Below are 11,098 nucleotides of genomic sequence, written 5' to 3'. Positions count from 1 at the left end.
TTGATTTTGATGAGACTTTTGCCCCTGTTGCTCGTCTTGAGTCAATAAGACTATTGTTAGGAGTGGCTTGTTTGCTTAATTTTAATTTATTTAAAATGGATGTGAAAAGTGCCTTATTAAATGGGTACTTGAATGAAGAAGTCTATGTTGAAAAATCCAAGGGGTACATAGATCCTAACTTTCTAGTTCATGTTTACAAACTAAGGAAATCTCTCTATGGGTTAAAGCAAGCACTTAGGGCCTGGTATGAAAGGCTCACTAATTTCCTTGTCAATAATGGATACAGGAAAAGAGGAACAGACAAGACATTGTTTGTTAAAGAAGAGCATGTTAAACTCGTGATAGCTCAAATATATATTGATGACATTATGTTCAGAGGGATGTCGAACAGATGGTCCAACATTGTTTCAGGAAAATGCAATCTGAATCTGAAATGAGTCTTGTTGGTGAATTGAGTTACTTTCTTGGGCTCCAAGCCAAACAAATGGATGACTATATCTTCCCATCAAACTCTTCTTTGCACCTTAGGGCATCACTTTGAATATTTTGTATGGGTAATCGGTTACCCAAATACTAGTAATCGGCTACCCTGCACGAAGAACAACAGTAGTTTTCTTTTTTTTACACAAAGTGAATCCCATTTTTACACACTTCAACCCCTATGATTCCCCTAAAAATAGAACACCAGCTGTAACACCTCAAAATTTGCCCTCCTCTCTTGGGACTAGCTTAGCATATTGCATTTCATCTTTTAGCATTAGGCATTATATCTTTGCATATCATGTGGAAACAATGAGCAAGTCATCCTCCTAAGTCTTTCTCAGAAGATGGAGAGGTTAAGAGATGCAAGCCTGAGGGTCTTATTGAATTGATCACTAGCCATCTGAGGGTTTTTGCTTCAATTAGGGTTCTTGGTTCCTCAAGGAGATTGGGTATTATCTTGGTTGAAATGGTACATCATCATCATCATGATACATCATCATCATGGTTCATTGTTCCTGATCAGTGCCTTGGGATTAGGGTTTTGACCTCTGGTCAACCCTAATCAGTTGAGTTATGCCAATCAGGGTTTTTCAAGGAGATGAGGTTTTTATTGAGATGGAGATCATCATATGATTTTATTGAGCTTGTGTGAGCTAGGGTTTCATTTTGGAGCCATTTCATCAAGAGATTGAGGCTCAAATTCATTTGTGCATGACCAAGTCATCTATCAACTGTAAAAGTCAACCACAAGTCAACTGTTGGATTTAGAGGTGGGAAGTGATTGGAAATACTTCATTCATGTTCAAACAAGTCTCATTTGACATTTCAAACATCAACTTTGGAGAAAATAAAGTCAGGGCAAAACTTTCCAAAAATAGAAAGTAACCTCTAATTCAAAATTGCCAAAAATGGAAAGGTTTTCAACTCAAGATTACATCATCAAGAAATCTTCAAATGAAATTGTGTTGAACATAAAAGTTGTAGATCTTTTTCTCCCATTTCCAAAAAGTCCAAGATTATTAATTTCTCATGTGTGGTTAAGGAGATATGGATAAAACTTGGCCAAGTGAACATGGAACTTCAAATGAGCATAACTTCTTCATCAAAACTCCAAATCAAGTGGCTCTTTTTGCATTGTTCTTGTCTTAACCTCTAGTTTCCAAATTTGGCATTACATGACATGCATTACATTCACATAAATATTTGAAAATTCAATTGGTTTTTGGAGGGAAAAATAAAATTCAAAATTGGTGAATTGTTTGGACTTTTGGCCATTGCAAAAGAGTTCAAAACAACATTTTGAGTGAAATTAAGTCCAAATTCGTACTGTTCATCCATGCATTTTCATGCATAGGGGTGAAATTCCAATTTTGCAAAACACCTTCTAATTGCTAATTCCAATTACCATTGCTTAAGCATGATTTGGAACTTGATTAGGAGGGAGTATATAACACAAATCATAACAGAATTCATCACAATTCCCAATTCTAGATCTAGAACTCTCAAAAGTCTCTCAAAATTCTCTCTCAAAATTTCTCCAAATTTCTTCACATACCTTCACTTTCTCTTGATTAATTCATCATCTGGAATCATCATGGAGCAAGATTGAAGGTAGATTCAAGAGATTTCGTGCACATTGGAGCAGCTTGAAGCTATCGAAGCATCAATGGTGGAATCAAAATTCTGTTGAATCGTGAGCAATTGGACCTCAAGCATTCATCCATTCAATTGTATAAGCATTCAAGAGGACTTTTGAAGCATTGCCAGGCCTGGAACACGCGAATTGCAAACCTGCTCATCAAGAGGTCACAAATTCGATCCTCTTATTTCTTGAAATTGTTATGTGAATGTTGTAGATCTTGCAATGCTAGTTAATCTGAGCTTTGAATCATTGAAATCCATGCATTATTGAACAAGTTATGGTGATTTAAAGTTTCATGTGCAAAACTTGTTGGCTTCGATTCTCTTTGGATAGGACGATTTAGGCTTAGTTATTAGTTGATTCATGTTGTACATTGAAAGATCTATCCATACATGTGCTCAATTTCAAAAACTGGAAAATGTGTTCATCATGTTGTTGTTGAATTTACTGTTCATGCGCGTGAGGATGATGAAGATGAACACAAGCCTTTTAGCAACGGTTTTTTTTCGATTCCAAAGCGTGGCCTTAGGTTCGCTAGGGTTGCGTCCTGATTGGTTGCACGGGAATCCCATGCAGCAGCACGCCATTTCCCATTTTAAAATGCTACTCGGTTCGAACCTTGGCTGTGCGATTTTCCAATGCTTCATTTCATTTTCCTCCACATGTTCATACATGCTTCTTTATGCATTTTTTATTTATTTTTCTCACTTCATAAAATCATAACAAATTAAATAATGATCTAAAAATTGTGTGGTTTTTTACATTGTGTCACATTTTTTGTCTAGATTTTTATGAATATTATTTTGCAAATTGTGCATGGCTGGAAAATATTTGGTGCTAGGGTTTGTGTATACATGTCCTTTCTTGACCTTGCCTTTCTTCTTCATTTGTGAAATGACCAATTTTAATCCAATGCTCATGAAATTTTACATTTAGAAACTAGACATCTTGCTGGAAATTTTGGTGTTGAGTTTGCATTTTTATCAATTGCCATTGCTGATTTATGATTTTTCTAAGTTAAGTGTGACAATTTGTGTCACACCTTTGCTTGTCCAATTTGATTTATGCATTTAGCATGCCAAATGAATTCCAAATGTCCTGATTTTTTGTATGATGCTTGACATGAATGTTGTGAATGCTCATGAGTTTTGGTGGAATTTTTGGATTGATTTCTGATTTGATTGAGATTTTTTATTCTGGATGGTCACATGTGAACTTTTGAAGTGTCTTGAATTTCAATTGTTTGTGAAATGCTTGTGCTTTATTCTATGGATGTGAAATTTTGCACACTATTTCTAGACATGTTGAATGGTGTTTTGGCTTTGGTTTGAGGTTTTTACCAATTACCATTTCTGTTTTAGGCTTGTGCTAAGTTGATGTACCAAGTTGCGTCACACATGTGCTTGTTTGGGCTTACCTTGCCTTATGCAATTTGATTACCATGCCTAATCTTGTCCAATTGCCCTAATTTTTTGTGTGATGATCATGTTGTATGTCCTGTTTGCCCATGAATTTTGCCAAAATTATTTGAGTCATTTTTTAATTAATGTGCATTTGTTCATTCTGATGTCACAATGTGGTTACAACTTGCATACTTTGCCATATTTGGTTCATGAAATGAAATTGGTGAATGATATTGAGATGAGACCTTTTGGATGGTGTTCTGGATTGATTGAGGATGATTCATGTGAAATTTTATGTTCTGTTTTGAACTTTTTCTCCATCTTTGACCCTAGGCTTTGACCTAGTGGTTTGCCTCTCATGTTTGAGCTTTGATTTCAGGTTAAGAAGCACATGGCCATAATGGGATTGATTCACTTTCTTGAGTTGACTAATTGGTTGATGTTGACTAATCTTGAGTTGTTTTATAGGTTGATGCCAAGTCATTTGTGTTGGCATATGGGCTTGTGGCTTGTTGCTTGCTTATCTGTCTATTTGATATTCATGATTAACTGTTTGTCTGTACAGTTGAACTGATTTGTGTGATGTTTCTACAGGTACATAAGTTGCTTAAGTTCAATTTGAACTTGCTTTTGCTTGGTTGCTTAACCACATAGGTATAACTCTCTGACTTCATGTAGTCTGGAAGACCTGTCTTGTTACTTGGGCAGGCACCTGTCTGAAGTCCTCCTTAAGAGGCAATGCTTGTGTTTGTTTATTTTTGTGCCAAGCAGGAAAAGTCCTTTGATAAGGCAATTGGCAGATAAAAGAGATGTGTAATCCATCTCCTACTATTCAGTGTGTCATCCACTTTGCTCACACCTTGTGTTGATGCATTGTGGATATTAACCCAAGATCTTTGTTGTGTCAGTCACATGTGGAGAAGAGTTCCAACTTTCTGAACTCCCACACTTTCATTTGTCTGAAGCTCTCCCAGGCCAGGGATGAGAGCTGTGAGGTCTTACCCTCACTTCCCATTTCATCTGCTTCACCCTAAGTCTCAATGTTAGGGTTAAGAGCTAACTACACCCGATTCCAGTTGGCTTGTGTTTCACAGCCAAACCTTGTGTGAGCCCACTTTGTTTGTATATAGTGTGTGCTAATTGTGTGTGTTTGCTTTGTTTGTGCTGTTTAGGATAGCTTGCTGCCTGTCCAAGTTAGATAGAAACCTCAACCTAGGACCATTGTGGATTACATGATAACTATTAGGCTCGAGTCAGTCTCCCTTCTAGTTTGTCATTTCCCAGTCTCTGGTTAGGAGAAAGTTTCTCCCCTGTTAAGGGGAACTACGTTGCCCTGATCCTCATACCAGATGAGGTACGTAGGCAGGAGATTGTACGAGATCTCTCCGGGCACCCTTTTTCTTTTGTGTGTGTGTTTGCTTGACAGTTATTAGGCTCGAGTTCCAGACTCCCTATTAACTTGTTTGTTTGTTAACCTTCTTGTGTGTGTTAGGAGATGGATGTAAGTTCAGCGATTGGCATTCCATATCCTATGGGTGTTTGTGTGTGTGGAGTCTGACGTAAGTCCAGCGATTGGCAGTTGGTTTCCTGTGTGTGTTTGTTGGTTCGGAGTCTGATGTAAGTCCAGCAATTGGCATTCGGTTTCCATGTTTGCCTGTGTGTGTGGAGTCTGACATAAGTCCAGCGATTGGCAGTCGGTTTCTTGTGTGTGTTTTGTTTGGCGTGCGTGAGCCGAACTACGGTAGCTCTGATTCTCATTCCAGATGAGATACGTAGGCATAGGATGCGATATCCTAGCGAGCCCTTTCCTCTCTTATTCCACCTGTGTTGTTTCCAGTGTGTGTGTGCATTCTTTTGAGCAGTGTTTAGCAACTTTTCTTCTATTCTTTTAAGCGTGGATCCCGTCGAGTACGACGGACGTGAGGGGTGCTAATACCTTCCCCTTGCGTAACCGACTCCCTTACCCTGTAATCTTCGGTCGTAAGACCATTTCCTTTCCAGGTTTACTTCGAGTGTTTCCTTTCCCTCTTTGGGATAAATAACGCACGGTGGCGGCTCTGTTTGTTTTGTTTTTGCCCGCCGGTTGTTTTTCGCGGATGCGACACCAGCCCCCTCATTATTCCTAGCCAAGTAGACATTAAACCTCTGCCAAAATCACATTCGAGCTCTCTTTTTAACCTAAATCCCAAATTCATGATACATCTTTGTGTAAAAAAAATATTGTTGTTGTCTGTGTCGGTGTAATCGGTTACCAGTATTTAAGTAAGCGGTTATGAAGGTGGAGAAAAATAAGAAATGGGGGTTTGATTTGTTTTCACAATAAATAAAAACTTTTGCAACACCACACACACGGAAATAAAAGCATATAACACTAGAAATTTATCCTGGTTCACTTGAAAATCAAAGCTACTCCAGTCCATCCGGCCAAGGTGATTTTGCCTTCAATAAGGACTTAATCCAATAATCATGAAAGATTATAACAACCGTCTAAGAGTTCAGCAATCTCTTAGGCCTCTCGAGTCTACAGACTTCACAAGTCACTTGAGGAACCACAACAACTAGAGAGAATTACATGTGTGTGTTTTAGTGCTTCTAGACAAGCAGTATGAACATAATTACGAACAGATGATCAATGATCACACTACGAGCAACAACTCTTGTGTGATTACTGAATTTTACAATAGCGGGTATTTAGAATATGGTTCAAGGTGTATTATAGATTTCTTATGTAATTGCTTCGTATGTTGGTATGATGATGGTGAGGCCTTTATATAGAGCTTGGATATGATATTGTTGGAGAGAAAATTGATGGAGATATCTTGCCAATTATGGGGCTTAATGACATTAATTTTCTTATCCTTTCCATAGCAGTCTTGGAGTGTAGTCAATATTATACTTATGGTGATTCATACCATACTTAGAATACTTCTTGATTAAGTTTCTGATTTTTGATGAGTCAAATGATTTGTTGGGTGTGAATCAGAGTGAGTGGAGTTCAGAGTCTTTGAGCAGAGCTTGTACTCTTCAAATAGTTATTTAATACATCGTCTTCAGTGTCAACTTGACTGATCTTCACATAGAGGTCTTATGATGTATAGTCTTCTGAGTCTTCAGGTGTACAGTCTTTAGAGTCTAAATCATCGGAGTCTTCAAAAGTGAGATTCAATGATAAATTATGTGTATAATTCTATTAGAAAAGTTCTTGTTCAGAGCTAGACATGATATCTTCATTTCTGGATCAACTTTTCTGGACTACCTTAGGAGCCAGATATTGTTTTCCTCATATTAATTTTTTTCTTAGAAACCTGCACACTTAGAGAAAATTATTAGGATACCAAATTATTTCATTCTTTGTTATCATCAAAACTTAGAGATATATTGTAGAACCAAAATCTTGTTCTAACAATCTCCCCATTTTTTATGATGAAAAAAACTTAGACTTCTGATGAAACAATAGTACTTTATAAGATACAAATTAAAAAATGAATCAGAGTCAGATATAGTATGATTCCCCCTAAGATTTACAATATCCCCCTAAGTCTGAGACTAAGAGAAATTTATTGAGTTTATTTGTATCAAAGGGTTTTTTAGGGTTAGAGAGTTTCTTACGAGAGTTTCTAGATTGCTTTTCTTATTTCTCAGATACTGATTCAGTTTTTCTTGTTCAGATATATCCTGCAAAAACACTTAGACTATGCAAGAGATTTATAATATTGGAATGTAAGAGGTGCATTCTGAGAGTTAGATATTTTATTTCATCAGAAAGCCGTTATTTCTTTCGCCCCCTTTTTGTCAGATTAAAAAAGAACAAAAAGAAAAGCAGAAGCCAAACAAAATTCATTTAAAGTGTAGAAAGATACACAGAGAGAAGAAAACAAAGAAGTAGAAAGCCTTAGAGGCAAAAACTCTTAGAACTAATAAGTACAAACAAATAGTCCTAGAGTGCCTAAGGGTTTGGAGGAGGCGGTATCCTCTGAAGTAGCTGGGCAAGCAGGCTCTGGATGCTGGAGTTGACTTGATCTTGCTGGTCAAGTATGGCTCTTACAAGTTATTGTTACTTTTGAAGTTCTTAATAGTCTTGGGAACCAATGGAGTGAGATTATATGTTGATGACTCACCAAGAGTCAGAGCAACCTCAGAAGTCTTAGCAGCTTCCTCTGTAACTATGCATGCAGCCTCTTCAGCGTCAGGTATAGCTTTAGCTTTAGCTTCTAAAGCATCAGCTTCAGCGGCAACTTTCTCAGCTTCTAATATGGCCCTCTCTTAAGCTTATATTCTAGCCCTCTCTTCAGCTTCTATTCTATCCTTCTCTTCATCTTCCTTCCTGGCCCTTTCCTCAGCTTCCTGCACCAGACGCGCCTCCAGTCTTTCCTCATCTCCTCTGATGTAGTCATTTCTGACTTGTTCAGAGATTCCCATGAGCTTAAAGACCTCAGATGTCATCCACCTGAGAAATTCATTCCAGTGAGTCCTTACTTTAGAAGGATTGTCACTTAGTCCGGATTCGTTAGATAGTTGTCTGAGCCTCGCAGTTGTGCTTTCTGAGAATTTAGAAAACACCTCTTCAAGGGTTGAAAAGGTTGGGCCAGGTTCCAAGGTTTGATGAATAGGTTCAGAGGGATTTTGAATGGTTTCAGATGGTTCAATGATAGGTTCAAAAGGAGATGGTAGGGTTTATGAGGGTGTTGAAGTAGGTGCAGAGGGAGGTGGTATAAGTTCATAGGTTTCTAGGATAGACGTAGTCTGTTCAGATTCTGTTGTGGCTTGGAGTTGGGCTAGAGTGGGAGAGGAAGGGTCAGGAATATTTGGTTGTTCAGAGTCAGAGGAGAGGTCATAATATAGAGGATAACTAGGAGTAGATGAGTAAGGGGATATAGGTTCGTTCAGGAGAAATGCCTCAGATATGGGGAGTGAGGTGACGTTTAGGTTGAATTGAGGTTGTGGGGGTAAGGATGAGTAACAAACTTGGGGTTCAGTAGGAATGGAAATAGTTGGTTCAGAGGGAGAATAAGTGCGGGGTGGTTGAGGTAGGGAAGAAAGTATTTTCCTAGACCCATAACTCAAATGAGCTTTAGAAATGGGAAACTTACTTGGAGCGGAGGAACTCAGAGGCACATGTAGCTTCTGAGATGCTGAAGAATATCCAGTCTTTAGAGTCTTCTTCTTCTCCTTCTTCTCAGAGGGTTCTCTCTTCCTTTTCATGAAGTTCGGAGGTTGTTCTGGTAACCAGTCCGGAGTGAAGCTATAGATATCAATACCTTTGGCATCCAGATCCTGAAGGTAGTGAGTGATTACCTTTGGGGGATGAATCTTGGATAAGAGATACATCCCATGAGATATCTCCCCCATGATCTTTCAGAGCGTCCCAGGAGGTGTCCAAGATGGGTTTAACTCTGACCTTGTCAATGATGCCCATACTCTTCAGATTTTTGGCGTTCAGAGGCTTGCCCACATCCACTGTAACATCCTTCATCATGTTGATAGGAATGAGGTGGTCCACCATCACAATTTCTATTAACACATCAGAAATCAGCCTCCTTAGAGGGATGTAGTTTCTGAGCTTCATGTTGTTTCTTGTGTCTATGATTGAATCCCTCAGATATTTGAAGAGGAGGAAAGGCAGATTCAGCATCAATCATTTATGAAGGCAATACAGGATGCACTTCTGATATGTGTTTATGTAATTAGAGGACTTGGATGTTGGACAATGATGGATAGTTCCCAGAATAATCTTCAACCAAACCCTCAGATTTTGGTGAAATTCCTTATTCTTGGAAGTTTTCCCTTATGGGTTCTGATTAAATATTGTAGGGATGATTTCCTGGGACATATATTTTGACATAGGGTTTATGTTGTAAATCCTTATGCCCCATACATTTTCCATGTCCAAAAGCTTCGAAATTGACTTCTCTGTGATGACCATCTTTACCCCCAGAATGTAGGAGACGATGCAGTAGTCGTCGCAGTATGCCTCCCACGAAGCGCTGCGTTTAACGTCGCATGGCTCGAAGGTCGTCTCTCTTATCCTTTGAGAGGAAAATTTTCAATCAAACCACTTTCCTTCCCTTTATAGTAATGTTTCAACCTTTGTCCGTTCACCTTAAATGTATCCCCATTACTAGGATTTTTAAGTTCTATTGCTCCATGGGGAAACACTCTATGAACCACAAACGGACCCGACCACTTGGATTTCAACTTTCCCCGAAAGAGTTTTATCCTGGAATTGAACAAGAGCACCAGTTGTCCCTTGACAAACTCCTTTCTCTGTAGCTTCTGATCGTGCCATTTTTTGTCTTCTCCTTATAGAGTTTGGCATTCTCATAGGCTTGATTCCTAAACTCTTCTAACTCGTGGAGCTGAAGAATTCGGGATTCACCAGCTTTGACACGATCATAATTTAAGAATTTGGATGCCCAGAATGCTTTGTGCTCCAACTCTAGTGGCAAGTGACAAGCTTTACTATAAACTAACTGATAGGGAGACATACCTATGGGCGTTTTAAATGTCGTTCTATATGCCCATAGTGCATCTTCCAACTTCACTTCCCAGTGTTTTCGAGATGCCCATACAGTCTTTTCCAGTATTTGTTTTATCTGCCTGTTGGATACCACTTTAGAATCATTGGTGGGCAATGCCACCGCTTCCACCCACTTTGATGTGTAGTCCACTGCTACCAAGATATAATTCTTTCCACGTGAAGATGGAAACGACCCCATGAAGTCTATTCCCCATACATGAAAAAATTCAACTTCCAGCATAGCGTTTTGCGGCATTTGATTTCTCTTAGAAATATTCCCCGTTCTTTGACATCTGTCACACTCCTTGACTATGTATTGGGCATCTTTGAACAGTGTGGGCCAATATAGACCTGACTGAAGCACTTTAGCCATTGTTCTGTCACCACTGAAGTGTCCTCCATAATCCGAGTCATGACAAGCTCTGAGTACATCCCTTTCTTCCTCTTCTGGGACGCATCTTCTGACCAGCCCATCTACTCATCTCTTGTATAGGAATGGGTCATCCTACAAGTAGAACCTACAATCATGAACAAACTTTTTCTTCTTGTTAGAATCAAAGTCGTTAGGGATTACACCCCACACCAAATAATTCGCATAGTCTACGAACAACGGAATACCGATGACAGCGAGGATGTGTTCATCAGCGAACTCATCCTTTATCAGTCTCTTCTCTTCTGTTTCTTTAATTGGTGACATTCGGGATAAATGATCCGCTACTGTGTTTTCACATCCCCTTTTGTCCCTAATCTCTACATCAAATTCTTGGAGGAGTAAGATCCACCTGAGATGCCTCGGTTTAAAATCCTGTTTAGCAAACAAATATTTCAAAGCGGCATGGTCAGTATAAACAATAAACTTCGATCCTAACAAGTATTGCTTGAATTTGTCAAATGCATAAAACACGACCAATAACTCTTTCTTAGTAGTTGCATAGTGCACCTGTGCAGGGTTTATCACATGACTAGCATACACTACTAGAATAAGTCATTTTAGCCTCCTAGTTTAGAGTCGGCCACCGACACGGACACTATTAGTGTCGGCTAAGCCTACAC

At 38.9% G+C, this 11,098-nt stretch overlaps 1 protein-coding gene across 1 annotated transcript; it reads right to left on the bottom strand.

The window, feature by feature from the left end:
- Positions 1 to 9,740: 9,740 nt before the first annotated feature.
- Positions 9,741 to 10,418, bottom strand: LOC127107444 (uncharacterized). Its single transcript, XM_051044730.1, has one exon. The coding sequence runs from the start codon at positions 10,416 to 10,418 to the stop codon at positions 9,741 to 9,743; it is 678 nt and encodes a 225-aa protein (XP_050900687.1).
- Between the last annotated feature and the right edge of the window lie 680 nt (positions 10,419 to 11,098).

This window comes from Lathyrus oleraceus, chromosome 1, assembly GCF_024323335.1.
Source record: "Lathyrus oleraceus cultivar Zhongwan6 chromosome 1, CAAS_Psat_ZW6_1.0, whole genome shotgun sequence".
Lineage (NCBI taxonomy): Eukaryota > Viridiplantae > Streptophyta > Magnoliopsida > Fabales > Fabaceae > Lathyrus > Lathyrus oleraceus.
The sequence above is the reverse complement of the archived record's forward strand: the minus strand, read 5'-3'. Positions and strand labels throughout refer to the sequence as shown.

Coding starts and splice junctions, on each gene's coding strand:
- LOC127107444 (XM_051044730.1), bottom strand. CDS start 10,418: ATGGCTAAAGTGCTTCAGTCAGGTCTATATTGGCCCACACTGTTCAAA.